Source organism: Spermophilus citellus, assembly GCF_964194105.1.
Source record: "Spermophilus citellus genome assembly, chromosome: 17".
Classification (NCBI taxonomy): Eukaryota; Metazoa; Chordata; class Mammalia; order Rodentia; family Sciuridae; genus Spermophilus; species Spermophilus citellus.
This window is the reverse complement of record NC_138199.1, coordinates 63313026-63339056: the sequence shown is the minus strand read 5'-3', so window position 1 is coordinate 63339056 and position 26031 is coordinate 63313026. Positions and strand designations below refer to the sequence as shown.

Sequence of the window (26031 nt, the reverse complement as noted above, 5' to 3'; positions counted from 1 at the left end):
CATAGGGGAAAAAAAAATCAAGATTTCTTTTATAATAGCTTTTAGGCTCTAAACAGAATGATTCCTAAAAGGTAATTCCTGTTAAGGAACTATCTGGGACTACTTCACTCCCTTTCCCTCAGTCCATTTGGGTCTTCCAGCTCAAAACAGCTTCCCCTTTTCACCCACTAACTGATATCTACGCCCATAGTTCAGTATGGAAAAAGATCAGCTAACTGGAGCAGTGTTTGCAGGCATACTCCACATAGGAAGACAGGAAGGAAAGTGAGGTCATTAGGCTCAAGCCTGGGGGAGGGAACTCAATTCTGGTAAAATGCTCCTTCCAAAAGTGGCTTTGAATACAAATAAGTTACAACAAGGAGAACCCACACAATTAGACAGAATAATGTATGAAAATATTAGAAGAATGGGTCCTAATCTGTTCCTAGCTCAGTTATGTAAGATAATTACAATGAAAGCTTTCTAAAGTGATCTCTCCACTAATAATATGGAACAAAAATAATCCTCTCCACCTCCCCCCCCCGGGGGGGGGGCTTAGAATTCCTAAAGGCAGGAAATACTCTAGGAGGCAAGACCACAGATAGAAAAAATCCTAGAGCCTTATGCTTATGCTTTCTCTAGGAACCAAGGATACTTCTGAAGACTTGGTAGACAAGATGCAAATGAGAGAAGAGGTTAGCTCATGAAAGAATGGATATCATGGACAAATTTTTATCAGACATGTGCAATACCATCAGATACAGCACTGGTGATACCCACTAGGGAGGAAAGCTCCCCATCCATTCATTCCTCTCAGAAGGCCAAAGTACCCAGGAAATAGGACAATAGATGACACTAGATGACACTAGAGGTGAGAAGATTCCCAACAGCACACATGTTTAAATGTTAACAAAAATAGGCAATGTTTTTCTGAAGAAGCACAGGACTCTCAATAAAACAAATATTATCTCAAAAATATACTATGAGTCAATAATGGGAAACAACGATAAATAATAATAACAAGTCATTCATTGTTGCCTTTAGAATATATTATGTGGCATTTTTAAATTTTAAAAAAATTTAATTTATTTTCTGGGGTACTGTGGATTGAACCAAGGGGTACTCTACCACCGAGCTACATTTTCAGTCCTTTTATTTTGAAATAGGGTCTTGCTAGTTGCAGAGGCTATCCTTGAACTTGCCATCTTCCTGGCTCAGTGTCCCAAGAACTTATGTAACATTTGAATGAAATTTCCCTTCCTAATTACGTTTTATATAAAATTAATTTTCTCTGAATACACACTCTAAGGTATACTCTAAAATACTTCTGAGTTAGGAAGCATGAATCTGAATAAGGCCAAATAATCAGTAAAGGGAAAAAACTGTATGAATACTCTCCCCATAATAAGTAAAATAATTATTTTCATTCTTCTTCTTCTTCTTCTTTTTTTTTTTTTTTGGTACTGGGGATTGAACTCAGGGGCACTCAACCACTGAGCCACATCCCCAGCTGTATTTTATTTAAGATAGGGTCTCACTAAGTTGCTTAGTGTCTTGCTATTACTGAGGCTGGCTTTGAACTCAAGATCCTCCTGCCTCAGTCTCCCAAGCCACTGGGATTACAGATGTGCATCACTGCACCCAGCTATTTTTATTCTTTATAAATGAAATGCTATGCACAAAGCTCTGGAACTTCAGGTCATAGACTCACATCTGGTTGATATATATCATTTACCATTTAACAGACTGTGAAGGGAAAGGACCACAGAATTCAAGGCTGTTAATAGAGTGGCCTTAACTTATCAAATATTTCCCATTGGAAGAATCCCTCTCCAACAAATCTGTTAAGGCCACACATACCTGCCTATTTGGGTGACCCGTGTCCTTGTTCTTCATGGTCTCATATCCAGACACACGGGGACGTCGGCTCATCTGGAGGGCCACCAGGTCCTTCATGATCGAGTCCAATGCCTCCTGTTCATCTGCAATGAAAAAGAGCACATGGGCTAAGGGACTAAAACAGAGATCAGCAAAGCACTTCCATAAATTATACAACTAATACTCAGGGGGTTCTGCCTAGGTAAAATGACAGACCCAGTAACAACAATCACTACAGCAGATGCCTCACTAAAGTAGATAAATGAGATCAGATTATGACAATTTAAATTTTAACGAATTTTTAGAAGCGCTCCAGTCAAAAGTCTGGCAGCAGTATTTGCCAACTGATTGCAACTAAGGAAGATACTAAAAAAGATCAATTTGTCCAGTATTAGAAAAACTTAACAGGAAAAACAGATGCAAAGTTGGAGCCAAGGCACAGGTGGTGCATACCTGTAATCCCAGCAATTTGGGAGGCTGATGAAGGAGGATAGTAAGCTCAAGGCCAGCCTGAGCTAATGAAATCCTGATTTAAAATAAAAATAAAAAGGGCTGAGGACCTAGCTTAGTGGTAGAATGCCCCTGGGTTCAATCCCCAGTACCACAAAAAAGAGAAAAAAAAAAAAACATAGCACACATGTGTAACAGGGTATTAATGAAAAGATAAATTCAGAGAGAGCTGAATATGGGACACAGTCAGTCCCAGACCTACTCTTAAAGCATCATATGTAGGAGAGCAAATCTTAAAAAGGTACCAAACAAGGACTTCAGGTAGCTACTTGGAGCAGAGGTTTTTTTGTTTTTGTTTTTTTTTTTACAAGCCTTGCGTTTGAATATAGGCCCCCTAACTCTACAAAGTTTACAGACCTTCTGCTTCCTATAGGAAAGTCAAAGGGCAGTTCTATTGTTTTTCTTCCCTGACCAAGCAATGCATTGTCTCTACCTTACTGGCATTACTTTTAATCTCTTTTCCTTGAAATAGCATAAATTACTGGAGTTCTCATGCACTGAAAACAACTGAGCAAAAGCAGAACCCAAATCAGCCCAATTCTAACTTTTGCAAAATTCTCCTAGGTCCTTCACGAGGTTTCTATTCATTCAATTAACATTTAGAGGTTGAAAATAATTAAATCTGTTGCTCTGGAAGGGAATATGGGGGATGAGTTGTTACACACACTTTGGTGTCAAGTGAGTCACTTGGGGACTTGGGACACAACTTTAAAAGAAACAAGTGCAAAAGACTACTCCCAAATAGAGTGCCTATCTTCTGCCCTTTATGTTTGTCCCTTGGAAATATTCTAATACCCCAATGAAAAGGAAAACACAGCATCATTCCAATTTCTTCTCCCATACTATTTGCCTCTCCCCTCTTCCTAGACTACTCTGCTTAGAGGCCCACCACACCTCAGAGGAGGTAAAGGAAAGGAAGGACAAAGGTGCCTATAAAGAGGTTTTTGTCTATCCAGAAAAGTAAAATTAGACTTAAAACTTGCAAGAAAAACATCAGAAGAGTAGCTTCTCTATGATTCCACTTCAAAACACATACAAAAATTTGTAAAGGGTGACACAGTTATAGTAATGAAAGCATTCACATGGGACAACAAATGGGAAGTGGGTATCTCCAAAAAGACATTAGTCAAAATTAAAACACATAAGTCCCATCACTATTTTATATTTTCTAGCAATTTCTTTATATGTTCCTTAGAGAAAAAGAACTTTGGACTGAGGATATAGCTTAGAGGTAGGAGCAGTGGGGGGACTATCTTGGGTTTTTGTTTTGTTTGGTTTGGGTTTTTTTTGTTTGTTTGTTTGTTTAATTCTTACAACCAAGATTTTAAATCTTGAAAATAGCTCAGTGTTAAAGTTCTTGCCTAGCACACATAAGACTCAGGCTTTGATCTCTGGCATGCAAAAAAAGAGAGAGAGAGAGAGAGAGATGAGAGGTTGCAGGGGTGAGGGTATAGATTTCAGTTGTCTAAATTTTTATATTGAACAAACAGGGATGTGAATAAAACATACTTTTTGAGTCAAATCTTAAGTATGACTGGCAGAATTATTTCTAATTCTGTATCAGATGATGCTATTATAAGAGCTGGTTTATCGGGTTGACAAATTCCATCTCCAGAAAGCTAACCAACTCCCAACATGGGATAAACCTGTTTGGTAGTTTTCGAGCTGAGAACACACTAAGGAATGGTTTGACACTATCGCCTGACACAAGTAAAACAAGGTTATAGAACCTGTTTTTATGTAAAAGTCAAAGTTACTAGAAGCAAAATAGTTCTTCAACAGATACTTCAAACTGAGGACATGGATAAAGACAGGAAGGAAATCAAGTAGCTCTTTTAGGCATTTCTTCCTTGACTGTGATTTTATCTGAATTATTTGCACCCCTTCAGTGTAATATTCCTAAATAAACAAAACTTATTCTCCCTAAACCTCAATTTCCTCATCTGTAAAATGGAGGTAATAAAAGCATTATTTCACAGAGTGCTGTGAAAATTAAAAATCAGAAAGAAAGAAAAAAGAACAAATGAACTTATAAATTACTTCTCATGGTACCTAACATGTAGTAATACTAAAAAAAAAAATGCTGGCTATTATTATCATCATTAGTAGGAACAGGTCAGTGGAAAAAAACTGGAGGCTACTTAATCTACCTTAGTACTTAAATTTAATCCTGAAAATTTATTAATCATTAACAATAACCATTTACTGAATATTTATCATATTTTATATATTAGAATGTTTTATTCTTTTGCTTGTTTTTAGGGCACTGGGAATTGAACACAGGGCTTCATAAAAGCTAGGCAAGTGTTCTACTGCTGAGCTATATTCTAGCCCCATTAGAAATTTATAAAAGCTATTTGGAAGTATTTCAATTCTAGGGGTAAAAGAATAAACACCACACAAACATTAGTTTATAAAAAATATTAACCAAGGCTGGGGATGTAGCTCAGTAGTGCACTTGCCTACCATGTGCAAGTCCCTGGGTTTAATCCCTAGCATTGCAGGAAAAGAAAGAGGAAAAAAAAAAAGAGAGAGAGAGAGAGAGAAGCAGTTGGCTTTTTGAAGTTGAGCATATAAGTCAGCTGTAGAGCAAGGCCCTGGGTTCTAACCCCAGCAGTTTAAAACACACATGTACACGCATAAATCTTAAATGCAAAAAATAGTTAAGCCCATGTCTAAAATCCCAGCAACTCAGGAGGCTGAGGCAGGAAGATCACAAATTTGAGGCTAGCCTGGGCAACTTAGCAAGACCCTGTCCCAAAGTACAATAAAAAAGGGGTGGGGGTACAGTGCAGTGGTAGAGCACTTGCTAGCATGTGTGAGGCCCAGTACCCAGACTCCAAAAAAGGAGAAGGGGGGAGGAGGAAAAGAAGGTACAGGAGGAAGAAGTAAGGAATGTATGAAGGGAAAGGGAGGAGCATTCATAGATGATACAAAAGAAGCCATATATAAAACAAGAATCAGAGTTCAGGCTTACAAAGTGGAAAGTCTTAAGCAGTTTTAAGTAGACAGGTATCCATAATTTCCCAGCAGCATGTACTTTTTCTTCTCTTAAACCCTGACCTAGGGTATGGGGGCTGCCAAACAACACCTTCCTCTTTTTAGCTCCAGCAGGAAGTCATCCTTCCAGATTGAGATATTACTTTTATCTAAAAGAAGGGTCTTAAGACATTTCCCATGTAAGAGTTTTCCTGGCTAAAAATACAGAAAAGTTGCCAGATGCATAGTGTCCTCCAATAAACACTGTCATCTGGCAAGATGTCTGATTACTATGCCATACACTCTCTCTTTTCCATATATACAAATCCCCAAAGTAATATTTTTATCTTTGTTTTCACTTAACTAATGATGTTATTTCTTCATCTTGCCAAGGCTCTACCCAGCTCTGCCAGATTATCTGATCACAGTGCTCAACCCAGGACAGCCTATGCTTCAGAGTGTCCCTGAGTCAGATTTTACTCTTTCTCTTCATGACATTTCACATATTTCCAATGTCTCCACCCTGTCCATACCCAAGCAAACGTCATTTTGTAACAAGTATGTACAAAAAGTCCCCATCCTCAGTTCACAAATTTTTCTCCTTCAATAACATGGTTGAAACTTTGCTAGATCTCAAAGTTAAATTCTGGTGTTTATTTTTCTGTTTCTAGGATATATAACAGGCATCTGACATTAATTTACAGTTCAAAAATTTTAAATACATATTACAAAGAAAACCACTGCTTCCTCATAAAAAGAATTACTATGTATCACCTTTATATTTTAATATTTGAAAAAACTAACTTAAAAAACTAGAAGCTATAGGATTGTGTGGTTAAACCATTAGTTACAGAACTGAGCTCTCCTTCTTGCAAATCTTTACATACTTTTGACAAAGTACCTATATTTTTTTTTGTTGCACTTACTGGTTAACCATCCCTAATCCAAAATCTGAAATGAGTTAGGAATGTTCAACCAGTAAATGCCATGCAAATATTCCCAAACCCAAAACCTCTGAAATTTTAAACACTTCTGATCCCAAGTGTTTTGGAGTTAAAAAAAAAAAAACACAGTAATATTCAACCTGTATTGTTTATATGTTTTTGGTTCATCTAATCTAACTATAACTTCTTGAGCAGAATAATGCAGGTACAGAGCTTAATATTACACCTGGAACATTGGAAACACTTGACAAATGGGCAAAAAAATAAATGGATAGCTTACATAGAACCAGAATTGATTCTTATCATCTGTGTGTCCACCAAAGTAGCACTTCATGAATGGATTATTACTTTTTTATAAATGCTTAAAATTCAGTTTTAAAATCCAATTGTCAGTTTTAAAAAAATATTAGGAATCACATTAAGACATGGTAAAAATATCACAAATCATGCTATGTTGATTTGTGAAACTGCAATTCAAGGTTTTCTTTCTTTCTTTTTGGTACTGGGGATTGAATCCAGGGACACTTGATCATTGAGTCACATCCCCAGTATTTTTTTTTCTTTTTTAATTTTGAAACAGCATATTGCTAATTTGTTGAGGGTCTCACTAAATTGCCCCAGACTCTTGAGTCATTGGGATTACAGGCATGCATCACCATGCCTGGCTATAATTCAAGTTTCAATCAAAAGTTAATAACCATTCTGAGTCTACACAGGTGATCATATTCTAGCCAAACTAAATTGAATTTGGTCTTCCAGGGAGCTCCCAACAGCCTTGGAACCCTAGAGACACAGGCTCTGTAAGTCACCATGATTCTGACATCAAATCAGCGACTAGAACCAGACTGTTTAATCCATACTTAGTTCACTATATTTTCCTTAACATTTCCAAGTTATTACATGTTTTTCAGTAATATATTCCACTAAGTTTCAGATTGTATTTATAAAAACACCAAATAAACACTAGTGAATTAGTCTCAGGTATTATTAACAACACTTGCCATTACAATTACTAAAACTGGGAGGGAATTCTCCCGTAACCAAGAAATAACCAGTCAACCCCATTTTTTTTTCTTAATAGTTACATAGCATGGTATCAAAGTAAAAAGAATTTTTTGTTATTTACAAAGTATAGTTTCCACTAGAAATTTACTGGAGCTAATAACCAATATAAAATCTGACCTGTTTTTATTAACAATCCAAGTTGCCAAACAGGCTTGAGTCTGGGGCATAGAACAGCTCAAGAAAATATGACTATTAACAAAAGAACCTGCAGGGCAGGGTATTCAAATTAGTCTTAGTCCTTTCCTCACTGGGATGGAGTTCAACAAGTGTAACTAAGATATTAAGGAATCTATGTTTCTTTTTCATCAAATTATTTCATTTATTTGTTTGGTGCTGGGGATTGAACCCAGGGCCTCTTCCTTGCTGGTTTATTTAGAACCACAGCAACCAAAGCAAACTAACTGGGGATGAGTTTTCATCATTTACATCACCAAAATAAAATTAGTATTTCAGAGTGTGTGTGTGTCTATGTACATATAACCTTGCTGAGCTCTAAACAAAACAAATGAAAGAGCCCGGTGTCTAGAAAACTCAATACTACCTCTCACAGTGTGTTAAGATCATCTACATAAAAGAAAGAGGTAGGGAATGGCAAGGGGAGAAAGATTGTTAAACTGGCTTGTCCAGCGTATTGCTGCCACCAGACAAGTTAATTCCCCTCTTCACAGTCTCAGTTTTTTAATGTAAAACTGATAAAAGGGCAAATTAAAAGTTCCTGGTCCTTCACCTTTGGGACTCTGAAATTACCTATATAGTTCCTTTCCTCCCCATAATTCAGACACTTAAATTTTTTAAAAATGTCTTGAAAACAGGTTCATATATCTATTTTAGGTAATGAGATGTAGCCCTCACATCTGGACAATCTTACTGGTTTTGCAAAGTGTGAACACCTCAATTTCTTCATAACCCCTTTTGGACTTAATGCTGCCATACAGGACAAGAGTAGACTTATAGAAGACTAACTATTATAATATAGGTTCATAAATCAATTCAAAGATTAGTTCAAATTCTATAAATATTTAAAGCCTTGGGAAGACAAGACAAAAATGATTCTGTGCCCCATTTATAGTAAATGTTCAAAAAATGTTTGTAGAATTATATATTTGAACATCAGGCCTTATTGGATTCCTTTATATGTTTAACTCTCATGGGAGACATTCCCTAGAAGAGAAAGAACTTTTAAAGAACATAATTGGAAAGAAACCACAAGCCCAGCAAACAAATAAACCCTTCCTATACTGTTTGAGGGACAGCATGAAACAGAACAAGGCAATTCATTCAAAGAGTGTGGAGATGGGTCATAAATGAATATCTAACCAATGTGACACAGCACACGCTTAACCTACAAAATGCCCTAATAACTTGACCTTATTATTAGGGCAAAGCAAACATTAACATTCCCTCTTCACATGGGACACTGCGGAGAAGCAATGAATGGTTTTGCAAAGAATCCTTTTTCACTCAAGTTCACCCTTTTAATAATAATTCTTGTGAATGGGGACAACAGTATTACACCGCCTGTCTATTCCTTAATCTGCTCCAATGGTCATTTGTTAAGTACTAAAAAGGATATGAAATCTAGTTCAAGTGCTGCGTGTGGAAGACATTATCAGCTTTTCTTAGATTACATCTTCCAGCTAAAACGGCAAATATTGACAAAAAGGAAATGATTTCCTAGAACCTTTTCTGTAGCAAATGTTTCTTTCAAAAGTTACATAATTTTCAGGATACCACAAGAGAAAAATAATAGACATAAAACACCACAAACGAATCTTTCAAAAAGCAGCGGAAGAACTATAATCTGCAGCACCCTACATTCCTAACCTTCTGCAATCTGCGTGGAGCACGCATTTCTCAACCACGCTGTTGATAACAGAGATTCGAGTTTAATCACTTCGCAGCCGATCCTCGCACGCCCTTCCCCCTGCGCTGGGGCGCGCACCAGGACTCGAAAGCAAGCCCCGGGAACTCACAGGCTGGCCTATGTGAGCAAAGGGAAGGAAATGACACAGGCAGGAAAAAAAAGCAAATCAAGGAAAAGACACAACAGCAGCTGGGCCTGCACCAGCCTCCAACCCGGGCCCCACACTGCGCTCTCGCTCCCCCTCCCTCGGGCTCGAGGGCCGGCTCGCTGGGGCTGGAGCCGGCTGCCCAGCGGAGCACTGGCCCTGGGTCTCGCCGCCGCCTCCTTCTCCTCCTCCTCGGGATGCGCCTTCCGCGCCTCCCGGAAAGAGGGCTGCCTAGTGGGCTCGGCCGGCGGGGCAGCCCCGGAGGGCCTCGGGAGCCAGAAACCCGGCCCCGGCGCCGCAAGCGGGTGGGTGGGGGGGGCCGGCCGACCGTCCGCAGCCCGGGGCTGGGCGAGCTGTCCATGCCTGTCAGGCGGCGGCCCAGGGCTCTCCTCCCCTCCGACCGGGGCGGGGCGTCGCGAGGCAGCGCGGGCACAGGCCGGGGCGGTGGCGACACTCACCCATGGTGGCGATGGCGGCGGCGGCTCGAGCCCAGGAGTGTCACCTCCGCAGCAGGGGCTGCATGCCGGGGGCCCGGGCGGCGGGGACGGCAGCGGGCCTGGCTCCGCACGGGGGCCGCGGGCTGCGCTCAGGGCCCCCGCCGCCTCCCCAGGCTCCGGCTCCGGCTCCGCCCGCAGCCGGGCGCTGTGGCATGGGCAGGGTGGCCCGCTACATCCCGGGCGTTCCCGGGCTTGGCCCAGCCCGGCCTCGGCAGTGCCGCTCGGCCCGCCCGCCCACCAGTCCCTCAGTCCGGCAGTCGCTCGGTCCGGCCACCGTTCTCCACCTCAGGAACGCTCCGAAAAACAAACCGCTGGTCGCGCAGCTCGCCCCCCTGTCTGTCACTCACGCCAGCATCCTCCAATCCCAGGCAGCTGCAGGACCTTCGCACCACCCCCACTCACTTCACCAGCCAATAACGAGAAGGAAGTCAGCTACCCCCATTGCCCCCCTCCCAGGCTCTCTCCCAACACCCTAAACTCTTTCAGCCGCCAGCTAATCATCAGCACCACACGAAAACTAATCCCGCCTCCTCCCTCAGGATGCCAATTGCCAAGCAAAGTCGGTTTCCGAGTGATGTCTGGCGCCTGCCAATCATCAAAACATAGCCGGTTTCCCGTGCTGCTAGCCAATCACGGAGAAGGCTTCGAGCCTCAGTCTCTGCGCATCTCTAGCTGGAGCTCTCTCCAGCTCTTCCCGGGAGGTGTGGGCTGCTCCAATCGCAGCTGCGGTGTGAAGCTCCGCCCACATTCCCACCTCCCATCAGTCATCGAAGGCTCCGCGGACGCGCGGGCTGGCGCGGTTCCCAGCCGGCTACTCTGGGGCTGGGGTTAGGAGGCGGCCGCCAGGGCCATTGGGCCTTCCGCCCTTCGGTTCTAGGCTGCCCCCGTGGTCCGGACGACTCCGGAGGCCAGCGTCTTGCTCCTCCCGGTGTTAGCCCCAGGGGAGGGTCTGGCTCTGAGCTTCGCGTCGTGTGGCCACCTCTGCGTCGGATCCCTAGTTAGTCCTCCCCCCAAAGACTAGGCTTGCCCAGAGGAGGGAGGTTTCGCCACTGCCTCCCTTTCCCTGGGTCTCAGACCTCCGGAGCCACACCCTTCGTTTCTCAGGACCCAGAGGTTGGGGTAATGCTGAGATGTGGGTCACAACGTTCTGTGAATTCCGCCAAAAGTTCTTTCGGAAAATAGCTTTTTTTTCTCTAGTTATTAAAACTAACAAAAGCATTTTGTATTAAAAAAAAATTAGAAACACAGAAAACTACAAAGAAAAAAACTTGATATCTAGTCCAGAGATAATTTTATCTATTTCCTACCCAGACAAGTTTGACAAAAATGGCTTCATATTGTTTCGTAATGTGCCACTAAATAGTGTTCTCAAACAATTGTACCGGCTGCATGATATTTCAAAATAGTGACCATAATTAATTTTCCCAGCCCCTCATTGTCCAACATTTTGTACACTCAGATCTTCAGATTCCAAGTCCACCACAATTAATGTGGGCTCTCTTCCTCTGATCACTATTTCAGTGAAATATGTCAATGACTCCAGAGTAAGCTTCCTCAGATAGCATTTTCAACAGGCACCTAACAACCTTTACTGGGGGCTTGCCTTGAGTGTCAAATTCCTTAAGAATTACTTCAGCTGCTCCCTTTTTCTTACACCCAATTCCTAATATTTAATTAGCCCTTATGTCCTGTTTTTCCTCAATACGTTTTTAAAGTTCATATTCCCACCTGATTTAGGTCACCACTCGATTTACTGGAGTTCTCTATAATAATCTCCCTTCTGGGATGAGGAAATAAAAGGGAAAGAAACATTTGTCAGCCATTCTCTTATAGGCCAGGCATGTCATTTCATTTAAGTTCCATGTCCAAGTGATGGAACCAGGATTCATACCAGGTCTGTCCTAAAAGCCTTGCACAAGTTCAGTGTTTCTCAACCTATTTTTTTTCCATCATCCATCCGAGCCAATTAACTTATTAATTAATTTATTTATTTATTTATTTATTTATGTATGGTGTCTAGGACTGAATCCAGGATCTTGCACATGCTAGGCAAAAAGCTCTAACAATGAGCTACATCCCAACTGTTTGTTTTTAATGCTACTGGGGACTGAATTCAGGGGTGCTCTACTACTGAGATATATCCCAACCTTTTTTTCTTAAGATTATGTGTTACTTTTTTTTAGTTGTCAATGGACCTTTATTTTTATTTACTTATTTATATATGGTGCTGAGACTTGAACCCAGTGCCTCACACATGCAGGACAAGCACTCTACCACTGAGCCAGAAGCCCTGCGGCCCCCGCCTTTTTAAGAAATTTTTAGACAGGTTCTCACTAAGTTAACTAGCCAAACTGGCTGAGAATTTGTGATCCTCCTGCCTCAGCCTGGGATTACAAGCCTACACTATCATGCCCAGCCCCTAGTCTGAAATTTTTAATTACTTAATTAAATTTAAGCTCTTCCTAATAAAATATATTAAACACTAAGGAATAAGATTTTGTCAGATGGAGCTGGGGGTGTAGCTCAGTTGGTAGAGTGCTTGCCTAAAATTCACAAGGCTCTAGGTTCAATCCCCAGCACGACCAAAAAAAAAAAAAGATTTTTGTCAGATGAAGTTGAATTCTGAAGGTCATAAGTCATTGTAAAGTCTAAGGGTTTTTTTTTTCCAACTTTGACAATAAATTTTTGTCCCATTGAGGACAAACAATATCACCCCATTAAGAATGCATATAATAGGTCAATGCTAGAAGTCACCATCTGCCAAATTAAGGCCTAGATTCAGGTCTTAATTTATTGATCTTGAGATCAACATAAAAAATTTATATATCGGGCTGGGATTGTGGCTCACATTGAGTGCTCGCCTAGCGGGCGGGACCCAGGTTCGATCCTCAACACCACATAAAAATAAAGGTGTTGTGTTGTATCCATCTACACCTAAGAAATAAATACTTTTTAAAAATTATATGAATGCCAGAAGAAATCTAGTACCCACTCTAAGATCTGTATCTGAAGGCCCAAGAAGCAGCTTCTCTTGGAATGTCCAATATATGTATCCAGTTTAACATGTTCTACATAAGAACTCTAGATTCTTTTCCCCTTCACCCTAAACTCTGCTCCTGTTTTCCCAGTTGTTAAAGTACAAACCGAAGAGGCTTCCTTGATTCTTTGTTTTCCTAACAAACATATATCTAAACACTTAGTATATATTTTCAGCTCTCATTTCAAAATGTATCTGAATCCATCCAATTTACACCACCACCAAACTAAAACACACCCTCTCTCTCTCCTGGATAATTGTCCTAACCTCCTATCTGGTCTGTTTCCTCTGGGCTGCCCCCAAAATGATTCTACAGCAGCAACCAGAGTGATCTTCGTTAAATATAATTCAGATCATGCCACTCCTTGCTGTCAACTCTCTAATAGTCTTCCCAACACACTCAGAACAAAACCCCAATTCTTTGTCACCAGGCTCAGCAGGAGCTGACCCCAGCCATCCTCTCCAAACTCTTTTACCACTACCAGCCTTATACCATGCTGGCCTCCTTAACATTCTTTGAATCTACCAAGCTCTTTACCTCAGGACCTTTGCACTTGCCAATTGTTCTGCCTGGAGTGCTCTTCCCCAAGATATTCCCATTTCTGTACTTCAGACGTTTCTGTACATCTGCTCAAATGCCAATTCTTAAGAGTAATCATTCCTAGACACCCCATCAAAAATAGCTTTTCAGGGCTGGAGTTGTGGCTCAGGGGTAGAGCACTTGCCTGGCACGTGTGAGGTCCTGGGTTCAATCCTCAGCACCACATATAAATAAATAAAATAAAAAGATCCATTGACAACTAAAAATTTTTTAAAAAAGGGCTGGGGTTGTGGCTCAGCGGTAGAGTGCACTCCTAGCACATGCAGGGCTGTGGGTTCGATCCTCAGCACTACATAAAAATAATAAATAAATTAAATATTGTGTTCAACTACAACTAAAAAATAAATATATTTTTTTGAATTTTTAATATTTATTTTTTAGTTCTCGGCGGACACAACATCTTTGTTGGTATGTGGTGCTGAGGATCGAACCCGGGCCGCACACATGCCAGGCAAGCGCGCTACCGCTTGAGCCACATCCCCAGCCCAAAAAATAAATATTTAAAAAATAGCCTTTCTTCCATCATTCTGTATTTCCATATTTTGCCTTATTTTTCTTCATAGTGCATGAAATTATATGCTTCCTCCAAATACAACAAATAAAATCTGTGTAAAACCTTACTGCTTTATCATCAGCAATTGGAATAGTGCCGTGCATGTAATGAACTGCAATACAACTATTGAGTCTTCAGCTGGATAAAGCCTTCTGATTTCCCTTCTACCTTTCTTTCCCCTGCCTTTTTAGTGGGCTTCATTTCCACTGTTGATCCCTCAACCAACTATCTCAAACATTCCCTTGCTGCAGTTATCATATGTGCTGAGAATTCCATAATCCAAACTTCCTCTCTAGCTCAGGCAGGTCCTTCTGAGTTTGAGATATATATCACTTCTTGGGCTTCACACAGGCACCTAAATTCAATTCTACAGGTCCAAACTGAACTCATCATTTTCCTCCCTTGTTCCAGTTTCCACCTTCTGTTCCCCAAGTAATACCTGAGTTATCGATGAGCTCTTGCTCCCCATTTCCCTTCCCTCACCACCAATCTTGACCCTGTCTTCAATCTGTCTACATGGATTACTTAGTCTACAGTCTCTCAATGTGTATTTTGCACCCCACCCCTCATTTTTTCAGGAAAAAACTTAGCCTAAAAGTAACTCCTTCTAGGAAGCCTTCCCAAACACATAACTCCAAGTCTGGGTTAAGGCCCTCCGACGTGCTCTCAGAGCATCCAGTACTTCTTCATCCACACACTTGTCCCACCTTGATGTAATTGCCTTTAACAAAGGAAGCATACTGTCAGGCGTTGTTAGGGTAGGGATCTAGCTCAGTGGTAGAATGCTTACCTAGTATGCACACGGCACTGCGCTTTTCTTTTTTTGGTAGCAGGGATTGAACTCAAGCACTCAACCACTGAGCCACATCCCCAGCCCTATTTTGTATTTTATTTAGAGATAGGGTCTCACTGAGTTGCTTAGCACCTTGCCATTGCTGAGTTAGTGATCCTCGTGCCTTGTCCTCCCAAGCCACAGGGATTACAGACATGTGCCACCATACTCAGCCAAGACACTCTGATTCCCACTACTGAAAGAGAGAAAGGAGGAGAGAGAGAGAGGCTTTCATTCAAATTAGTAAGTATGCCTACCATCTTTTATTTCTTAGAACATTAAAAAAATGTGTTAAATGAATATCAAATGGGGATATCAGTAATTGAATGTAATTTCCACAAATATACCCAGCACTGTTTTTTATTTTGAGAGAAGAGTCTCACTAAGTTACTGAAGTTGATCTTGAACTTGTGAGCCTCCTGCCTCAGCCTCTCAAGTTGCTGGGATTATAGGTGTGCATCATCAAGCCCAGCATCTATCACCTGATCTGATGAACATTCTTTTAATTTGGAGGTAAAGTAGAATATATTTGGATTACCATTTCAACTGGTTAGTTTGTCTGTGTCATCAAGGTAACATACATTTCATAGCAGATTTTTACAACTATTGACATTTACTTCTAAATAAAAATTGCTTTTTCATTTTGAAATTCCACTTCTATAAACTCATCACAAAATATATTTTACAAGTGAGCAAAATAAGAACATTCATTACAGTATCTTTTGTAAGTAGACAATAAGAGACTGGTTCAATAAATTATGGCACATTAACACCAAAGAGTATGAGGTAGCTACTAACAAGAATGAAGAGACTTTTTCATACTAATGCTAAAAGCTACCCAGAATATCTTGTGCAGTGGAAAACAAACAGGTTATAAAGTGTATAGGATGATCACAATTTAGTTTTAGAAAATGTTCATTCATACTTAATGGGGAAAAGGCCAACATTTACTAAAAACTTAACTATTGTCAGACACCATTTTAAGTGCTTGACATATTAAATAGTATAGGTACTGTTATTATTCCTATTTTACATATGAATTATCAGATGCAAAGAAGCTAAGTTCTTGTCCAAGGTCATTAGTGACTGGCAGAGCTAGTTTCCTGGAAGACAGGCTCCAAAGAATAGAATAACATAGATTACTAATGCTGTTTGTATCTTAGCAGGTAGGTTTAGATGGGACTTTTGTTCTTGTATATTTCTGTAAGGTTTAACTTAAAACAAAAAAAACCCAATAAATTTCAGCTGGGTGCAGTGGTGCACTTCTGTAATCCTGGCAGCTGGGGAGGCTGAGTCAGGAGGATTGCAAGTTCAAAGCCAGCCTTAGCAACTTAGCAAGATCCTGTCTCAAAAAAAGGCGGGGGGGCGGTGGGGCGGCTGGGGATGTGGCTCAGTGGTTAAGCATCCCTGGGTTCAATCTTTGGTAACAAAACAAAATAATGTTACCTTTTTGGTATAGACAAAAAAAAAAAAAAGGTAAAAAAGGAAAAATTGCTTTCCTGTTCACTGGCTAGGCATGGTAGAAGAAAGTGGTTTAGTCAAGACTAGTGTGTAATCTATTGTAGCACTTGCATATGCTAGACCTATTGACATTTTAATTTTTTCTCCTCAATATCTCCAGAGGAGTCTGCAGGAATTCAATTAAAAGTCTGGGAGTCAGGGGATCCTAGGGTTTTGAGATTTATTGACTGCTTTGCTCTAAGTTACAGAGGGAAAAAAGTAACTCAACCAAGGGGTTGAATTTCCACAGTTGGTTAGAGGCAGAGTCCTCTTTGATTCAGTCAGGGCCTCTGGCAGAGGGAAGGCAGCTCCACACAATAGCACTTATTAAAACAATAAAGGCAGTGGAAAGAGCCTGTCACAAATACTTCCATTCCACCAAAAGGACACTTGAATGTAAGCCTAATATGGCTTCAAGTCCTTGAATGATTTTGTGTTGCTAAGAAAATGACCAATAATAAGGTAAAGCAAGTCAGTTCCAGACCCCATTCTTCTGATTTTTTTAAAATATTTTTTTAGTTGTAGATGGACACAATCAATACCTATATTTATTTTTATTTGAGCCCAGCGCCTCACACGAGCGAGGCAAGTGCTCTACACTGAGCTACAACCCTAACCCCCCATTCCTCTGATTTTAAGGTCTATCTGGCTCCTGCATACCCAGATGTGGTCTCCCTGGTTAGAAAATAATTTGTGTAGGTTTTGTTTTTTAAGTATGTCCCCTAGTTAAAAGATAATTTAAAAAAAAAAAAAACAGTAATAAATGATTATAAAAAATAAAACAGTAACAACATCAGCGTTCTGAGATATGTAGTTTTGAAATTTTGGAACACTTTCTTCTAACAGTCTTATATATGGATATTATATAAATACATATTTTTAAAACTTGAACCACACTCTAGTATTCTATAATTCTGTATCATTTTTTCACTTAATATGTAAAGATTTTCTGACAAAAATATTCTTTGAAAAATAATTTTTAATGGCAGCATAATACCTCATCATATCGAAATGACAATTTTTATTTAAATAGCTCAAGATCTCTTTACCAGATCTAGAAACAGCAGAACAGGTTCAAGAAAGGGTTCCTTCATTTCCTCTTGTACATTAACTGCAAGAGACTGCAGGATACCGCCAGGGGTCAGTGCAGAGCCATCTTCTTCAACAGAAGCTATTACCATGCAATTCTGCAAGTAGCCTTGATGTAAGAAAACTGGTTACGCAACAATCCATATTAATAAATTCTATCTACTAGGCTAGAGAAAGCCAATTCACATTATTATATTATTATATTATTACATAAGAGTAGGCTTCCTTATACATATTTCTCAGATTAAAAATGATCAGTCTTCCAAATTAATTTATATTTAACATTTCCAAAAATAGAGATACTTTATAAACAATGTCTATTAATATAAGACGTGGTGTTAGAACCTGTTCTCACCTGCTTTGTGTGAGATCAACTGTGCATAATATACTTGGCTTATTTGATATAATTGTTGGGTATGAAGCAGCATATAAACTCATATAAACTTAAAATTATACTATATTTTAATTATATGTTAATCAGCTGTCTGGATGAGTTATCTCCTACAAAATAAAGAATTCCAAGTAGTAGTTTGACTATGAATAATGAGATACAAGGGCATATAGTTTGACATCATCTTGGATTATTCAATCAGTTTTCTTGCCCACAGCCATTGCTCTCTGGTTGTCAAGGTCATTGTAAAATTAGTCATCTATTGTTCCTAAAAGCTAAAGTTATCATTTATAGTCAATTTGGTTTTGGTTATTTTCTATCCTTATTTACCTGAGGCTCCTTCAGGAAAATTACTATGAGCTCAGAAATAGCTTAAATAACTTACAAGTAGGTGGATAATAGGGATCCAAAAGGCACTCCAGGCCCAAAATGCTTGATAGGCATTCGTGGTTGGCCTTCCTGGCCCCTCTGAACCCAGAAGTTACTACTAGGAACAAAAGATACCCAGGCTTCTGATTCAGTCTTTCACTCTTCCTTCTGTCTCCATGACCTCTTCGGTTCTTAGGGCCCCATCATTTCACATATGGGATGGAAAGGAGCTGGGGCTGGTGACCTAGGTACCTGCAGCACTCAAACTCAGCTTGATGATGGCTTTCTGGGGAGCAGCCCAATCTTCTGACAGGTCTACTCTGACCAATCTCAGGACATACAATGGTCAGGAAAAAGAGGTCCTAGGGAGTCCCTTATCACTGAAACCTAATTTTCTACTGGGCTAGAACCTTAAGCTCTCTGGTGACAGAAGGGCACAGAGGCCACATCAAATGAAGATACATGCACAGCACACCCCACTGTTGTTGGCAGCTCCTATAGAGAGTGGTCCTGCATTTTCTCTCTGAGGTCACAAGGTGCCAGCTGAGCAGTCTGTGCTCTAGATAAGGAGAGTTCTTGTACACTGTAGATGTTTGAGAAATAATAGTTAAATGAATGAATATCAGTGTTAAGCCATAAGACCAGTATTAGACCACAGAGTACCTGGATACAACCATATTTCTATGGCCAGTCAAAAAAATAAGCAACAAGCTGGGTATAATGGGGTATGCCTATAATCCCAGATACTCAGGAGGCTGAGGCAGAAGACTCACAAGTTCAAGGCCAGACTGGGCAACTTAGTGAGACCCTGTTTCAAAGTAAAAAGTAAAAGGATTTGGGGGTATAGCTTAGTGGTAAAGCATCCCTGGGTGAAGTCCCCAGTACTACAAAACAACAACAACAAAAATCTGGAATTGAAGGACGGAACTAAGCATGGAGTACTGAAATAGTTAGTCTATAAGTCCAATACCCAAATGAATGCAGAAAAGCTCAAGAGCCATACAACAGCAATGCAGCAACCAAGATCAACCACTGTCATTATTTAAGAATAGGTTCCAGCTGGGCATGGTTGTGCACATCTGTTATCCCAGTGATTCAGGAGGCTGAGGCAGGAGGATCCCAAGTTCAAGGCCAGCCTGGGCAGCAAGACCCTAACTTAAAAAATAAAAAGGGGCTAGGGACAGAGCTTAGTGGTACAGCACCCTTGATTTAATCCCTAATACCATAAACACACACATAGACGTACCCACACACAAAGAATAGTTTTCAATATATAGGGCCTTGTGGAGTTTACAATTCCCACAAGGGCCAACTACCTGAGATCACAGTCAGACCAGCTGGCTGATCCCACCCTACATCCAGGAGGGCTCTGAAATACCAGCAGTGCCAACAAAGCAGTCCCAGGAAAGTGTGATTCCCCTGGCTTCAAAGCCACGAGTAATGGCCTTTGACCTCCTAACCTGTTAGGCTTCCCACCTGCTTCAGTCTCAAAGATTGCTGCAGATGCCTGTGCTACAGAATGAGCTGTCCCTTGCCTAAGAAGGAGCCCACAAGCACATATGTCCTGGTCATTCAATGTTGTCATAGACATGAATCACATCCTCATAGTTGCCAAGAGCCTGGATGAGATGAGCAGCCTTCTCCAGGTCGGGGTCAGCCAGTCGCACTGTTGAGATGGGGATGAACTCCAGTGTACAGGACACAGAGCATAAGCCCAGAGAGTCCAGCTTGTTCCTCACTTGATGCAGTGAAGAGGCATCACAAATAAACTAGGGATAAAAGAAAGTCAGAAGGTATTAAAACAAAGCCAGATAGAACTTTGCAAAGTCTCAAGTGGAACTGCTGTACTGTAATATATCATTGGGTTAAATTCACAGTTTTCAATATTCTGACTCCTTCTCATCATCCTCAGTAGAGTAGGCCCCTTATCCAGTATTCATTTCATTAATGTTCATACAATATGTGAACTCTTTTCCTCACCTGTACCCTGGGGCACAGGAAGAAACCAAGAGAGGCATGTTAAGCCCACCAAAGATAAAGACTTCAAACTCACTTTAAAAAGGTTCTTTTCTTCTTCATCTTCAGCTTCCTTGACATCTTCAGCTCCTGCTTCAATTGCCAGCTCCAGGGCACGCTCTAGGTTCACAGCTTTCTTCTCTCTGTCTTCCACTCCAACCACAACCACCCCCTTTTTGTCAAAAGAATGACGAGCTCCTTCTGTCATCATTCCCCTGAGAAGAAAGGAAATGGGCCAGAGTGCATGGATGCCTTTAGACATTCAGCCTCCACAAAGCACAGACTCTAACACCACCTCTTCCTCACTGGGCCTATAGAGCAAACATGGACATGGAGCAGCTCCCTCCCTGAAGAAGATGCAGCTAATGCTGGGTAAGGAATAGTCCAAGAACATCCCCACCCTATTTTCTGCCCTGATTGGAGTCTGGAGGATACAAAGACTTTGCTAATTATTTCCTGGAGTCTTAAAGACTCCAGTCCTGGTAAAACATTTTAAGACCTGACCATTATATAGCTACAGATGGGATAATGGAACAAAGATCCTGTCTACACAGATGAACATGTCTTTTGGATCCTTCCTAGAACAGAATATATTAAGATCAAATCAATTATGCCAGGCTGGGGTTGTGGCTCAGTGATAGAGTGCTTTCCTAACACACGTGAGGCTCTGGGTTCGATCCTCAACACCACATATAAATGAATAAAATAAAGGTACTGTGTCCACCTACAACTAAAAAAATATTTTAAAAAATCCAATTATGCCAGTGGATTCTAATAAGGAGAAGATATGCTTATAATTTGAAATACCACAAGAAGTCAACAGTACTTACCTTGCATAGATTAGAACCAGAAGGCTCTGTTCCCTCCCACACTTCTCTCCCCTAGACACACACCTACCCATTCTTGTTCAGGATATGTCGAATGTCTGACTGGCACTTGGAGCCACTGTTAGATAATGCCTCAATGAGCAGAGAAGAGCCACCAGGGCCTCGACCCTCGTACAGCAAATAAATGCCCTTAGTTTTCTGCAATAAACAACACAAACACATTTTCCTGTTTCCCAATTCCCTCCTACATGCCAAGTCCAAACCACGGGCACCACAAAGTTGGCTTCATAAGATGGGCCTCTAGGCTGTAGCCTGGACTCTCAAGTCTTTATTTCTGTCCCCACCTTCTCAGAGGAGGCCCTAGGGACCAACTTTTGAGATAACTGAAAATATCACCCCTTCTCGGAAGGGAGTCTGTTTTGTTTCCCTGGTCCCTTGAATAATCAGCCATCTCTGAATTCTGCTTCCTCCCCTCCCAGGCAAATCCCACATCTGACCTCCCAAGTCACCCCCACCAGGATTCATCCTCCTACATCCTATTTCACATGAAACCCACCTATTAAGTCTCAATGCTCCTACCCCTGGATTGCTGAATACTGATGCATAAAAATCACACAACAGGGCCTTGTCCTAAGAGCTGGTGAAAATAGCATGGACTCAAAATTCAAACACTCCAGAATGCCAATAACCAAATTCATCTGGACTCCCCACACCTCTTACTTATTCCTGTCTATGCATCCAATCTCTACTACTCTTTTCAAGCACCCTGTCCTGCACCTTTCTGGAACTTTCAACTGATGACTTTTCTTACTCTTTCACAAAGGAAATACAGGGACCCTGGGTGGAAGAAAATTGTATCTCTGCCTCTGTCTAATGTTAGAGCATAGTTTCTGGAGTCTGATTCAAGTCTGTCATTTTCTGTTTGAGCTAAGTCCAGTCACCTAAAGATTCTGTGCCTCAATGTCCACTTAAGATCATTTTGAGGATTCATTGAGATAATGCATATAGAGTTTTTAGCAAAGTATTTGGCCTGGCATAAACACGCAATAAACACTAGCTATTAAGATGATTATTAACTCCTTCACATCATTCTTCCTTGTCCCAGAGGAAAAGGTACCCCTCACAGGAGTTCAACATCCCTGCTCCTCCCACCATCACTATCGCTGTCACCCTTTCCCCTTCTACTGGCTTTTCTTCTACAGGGCATAAACATTTGAAAAAGAAAAATAATCCTTCTTCAAACTAATATCAGGGCTTTCCCCACACTGTGCCCATTCTTTCTATCCCATTCCATCACAGCTTGGTTGGGAAGTTCTGGAACACCATCTACTCATCCTGCTCCTGACTGTGCTCCTCCAAACTCCAGAGGCACTTGGGTTGAGAGTGTCTGATAATTTAAGGAGTGTTTGGTAGCCTTCCAAACAGACCCTGTGGGAACTGTGTTCAGTAACAAGAACATTAAACTGAAGACACACCTCCATTTTTAGCGCTGCCTCAATTGTTGATTTGGGCATATGTTTGCTGCGACACACCTCTAGGATATTAGCTAGGTGGCTGTTGCTCTCAGGGTCAGGGCCTCCCTCTGAAATAAAGAAAAAAAGAGTCAGCAAAAATATCTCATTACAGCATGGGAGAAAAAAGGGATTTACAGCCCTACTTCCAGCCAAAACAGTGGCAAGTTACCATTTCATTCATTAAAACAATGTACCCATGCTGAGCACAGTAGACAGGCCTGTAATCCCAGCTGCTGAGGATGCTGAGGTAGGAGGATCAGGAGTTCAAAGCCAGCCTGGGCAACAGTAAGGCACTAAGCAACTCAGGGAGACCCTGTCTCTAAATAAAATACAAAGTAGGGCTGGGGATGTGGCTCAGTGGTCAAGTTCCTGAGTTCAATCCCCAGTACCAAAAACAAACAAACAAAAACCAAAAAACAATGTATCCAGTACCTGCATGGAATATAGGAAGTATTTTGGAAAATAAATTTCTAATTCTCTGCGTCTTTGGGAATGGTTATCATTCTGCTAGGTTTTGGCAAACTCTACTTTTCATTAGATAAAATGGTGAGAGACACTGATGATAACAATATCTCCTAGATTTATTAATACTCCTTGCTCTTATTCTATTACTTTGTGCATAATTACTGAAATGTTCACATGACATTGTAAGTATGCTGTCTCTGAGACTAGGGGTTGTATCTCATAATCTTTGTATGATCAGTGCCTGTCAGGAAATAAACATTCCATACTGTTAGTTGAACTTAATATCAAGAATTCTTAGCTGGATATGCCAACTCATTCCTGTAATCCCAGTTACTCAGGAGGCTGAGGCAGAAGAATTCCAAATTCAAGGCAAATCTGGGCACTTTAGTCAGACCCTGTCTCAAAGTAAAAATTTTAAAAGGGCTGGGGATGTAGCTCAGTGGTAGAGTTCTTGCCTAGCATGTGCAAGGATGTGGGTGATCTCTCAGTACTGAAAAAAAAAAAAAAAAAAAGAAAAAAGAAAAGAAAAAAAATCCAAGAGTGAATGGCTCTTGGTGTTAGCCCTTCAGTAAAACACATACATACATGCACACAGAATTCAAAAGAAAAGGAATCAAAAAGAAATACCAGGCAGGAGTTCTAAAGGCAAATTAACATTAAATGAATGCTTATTATGTTCAGTAAACTACTTAAAAGCAGGCAAAATCCATTTTACAGAAAAGGAAACTAAAACCCAACAAAGTTAAGCCACTTGTGGAAGGTCTTGGATTAGTAGAATCCAAGTCTTCCTGACTTCAAAGTCCCTGCTTTTTACAGGATTTTTTTCTCTACTTCTATGGGTGTCTGACACTAAAAAGAATACAGACTTTTTAGGGTGGCTACAAACTGGGAAAATATATGGCTGCAAGCCTACCTTCTAAGAAAATATGTCTCAAGAAACCCTAATGAGGCAAACTGGGGCTTAGGCAAGCAACAGCCTCTGCCACAACCTACGTGCTACAAGAAGCAACTGCAGAGGGCTTGGGTTTGAGACATATATCTGACCTGAGGATTTGTTTCTATGGAGCTCCTAGCTACAGACTTGGATGAAGTCATTTTTACTTCTTATCTTTCTTTCTAGGGCAGCTCCCTTTTTAACAAGAAAAAGTGTTTGGAAGAGTGAATGAGGGACATCCAATGTAGACAGGTTCTGAAGGTTAATGAGGTGGGCAACAGTGGTAATTGGGGAAAGAAAATAAAATGAAGGTCTCGGGATCAGGGTGCACCCTAGCGCAACCCCAGGAGGCAAGCGAGACAATAGGGTCGGAGAGGGCATCGGCGGCCAGAAGGGGCTATCAGGTTCTCACCTTTAACCGCCAGGCGGATGCTCAGACAGAGTTTGGAGAAGATGCGACTCCTTTCTGTATCCTTGGGACCCTTAATGTGCCGGACTTTGGACCATTTGTTGTGCCCGGCGAGGGACGCCGCGGTAAGGTGCAGCTTCTTGCCCGCAACAGGGTCGTAGCCCGGAGACTCTGGGTGGGAGGCGAACCGAGAAGCCGCAGGGAACCCGGGGCTTCGCGCCCGCAAGCATCGGGCAGCTGTTTTGCTCACGTTGGCGGCAGCCCAAAACGCCATCGGCTCCCACTCTTGGCTGCAACTTCCAAAAGCAGCGGCTAAGATGAGCCCGTCCTGTCGGCTGCCGGAACGAGTAGGTTTGGACGCTGAGCTTGCTTCCGCCGGTCACGCCTGCCTGTAGCAGTCTAACGAGGAATGACCCCCGCACTGTCCTCCCGGCAGCCAGATGTGGGGAACCTTGAAGGAGTAGTGCACTTCCTCTCATAAGTCCGTTTCAAAAACAGGTCCCCATCGCCCGCAAAGTCCGTTCCGTGGCTTCACTGTACTTGGCTCCTGTTTTGTGGTTCCCAAGAGTGAGTCTGAGGCGTGACCTAGTGTTCAGTCCCTCCGGGTTGCTTGGGGGAGCACCGAACTTTATGTCCCACAATGATTTAATAGGGATACATCTGGTTTATGAAACTGATTTTGCTTCCAAATTCCTTCCTAACACTGAGCCAGTCCAGAATTATAGGTCGTCCGCTGCTGTTGCAAAGAAATATGTCGTTTAATTGCCTCGTTTTAAGGTAAGAAAGCCGCCCTCAGAGAAGTGAGTTATCTAGACCTTTACTCTCTGACTCATTTACATTTACTCTCTGGCTATAAACAAGGATACCAACTTTACCAACGTAGAAGAGTTCAAAACACAACACAAGCCCTTTGAGCTTTAAAGTAATAAATTCTAATATAAATGACAGCAGTGATCATAGTGATTAAGCTCCTAAACACAAAAGGTTCATTAGGGCACATTCAGATGAGCCACCGGCTTTTGGGGAGAGGAGCCTTTTGTAGTCAAACTCGCTGCTTTAATTTCTGCCCTGTGGGGTTAGACAGGCTGAGTTCAAACTTTGGCTGTTTCGTATACTAGTGCAACCTGGGGCAAATTCCTTTACTTTTCACTTCCTTAGATATAAAATCTAAGATTGAGGTAGAATAGAATAAATAAAAATATATAGGCAGAAAGGAGACATAAAGATAAAAGAAATTCTGCATAATATTTCAGGCCAGTCACTCCCTAAGCCAGTGTCTCCTAGGCCAGTCACCCACGAATTCCTGTGAAATCTGTAATTCTACCTTTGCACTGTTGTTAATCAACACCCCCCCCCCAATAAATATGTTAAATAAAGAGAGATGTAATATTTTGAGAAACCTATAATTTAAGGGACTTTCCAGTGCTATTGATCAGACAATCAAGAACACATCGCCTAAGGATCCTGAGATTGCCCAGACCACCATAAACTGTCGAGATCACTAGACGGATATCTTTCTCATACCTCCTCTCAGCAAGTTTCTTTTAAAAGAAGAGCCAGAGCCTGGCACAGTGGCACAATTGGTAATTCTAGTGACTTGAGAGGCTGAGGCAGGAGGATTGCAAGTTTGAGG

The 26031-nt window shown here is 41.3% G+C and overlaps 2 protein-coding genes across 6 annotated transcripts in view; both read right to left on the bottom strand.

The window, feature by feature from the left end:
* MAP3K3 (mitogen-activated protein kinase kinase kinase 3) overlaps window positions 1–10224 on the bottom strand; it is a 71147-nt gene extending 60923 nt beyond the window's left edge. For 2 of the 5 annotated variants that reach the window (XM_081271124.1, XM_081271125.1), the window contains exons 1-2: window positions 9823–10224; window positions 1840–1961 (exon numbers count right to left, since the gene is read on the bottom strand). In XM_081271124.1, coding sequence (XP_081127250.1) covers window positions 1840–1961; window positions 9823–9826 — 126 coding nt within the window. In that variant the 5' untranslated portion in view covers window positions 9827–10224. Of the gene's footprint in view, window positions 1–1839; window positions 1962–9179; window positions 9332–9822 lie in introns of those variants that run through there. The other 3 variants (XM_081271127.1, XM_081271128.1, XM_081271126.1) reach the window with 2 other exon arrangements.
* A 6061-nt stretch (window positions 10225–16285) lies between these two features.
* Window positions 16286–24839, bottom strand: TACO1 (translational activator of cytochrome c oxidase I). The gene is made up of 5 exons (XM_081271711.1): window positions 24402–24839; window positions 22552–22658; window positions 21147–21274; window positions 20287–20464; window positions 16286–20002 (listed from the first exon to the last, which is right to left on the bottom strand). Exons 1-5 carry the CDS (start codon window positions 24670–24672, stop codon window positions 19802–19804), a joined length of 885 nt encoding a protein of 294 aa, XP_081127837.1. The 5' UTR covers window positions 24673–24839; the 3' UTR covers window positions 16286–19801.
* Between the last annotated feature and the right edge of the window lie 1192 nt (window positions 24840–26031).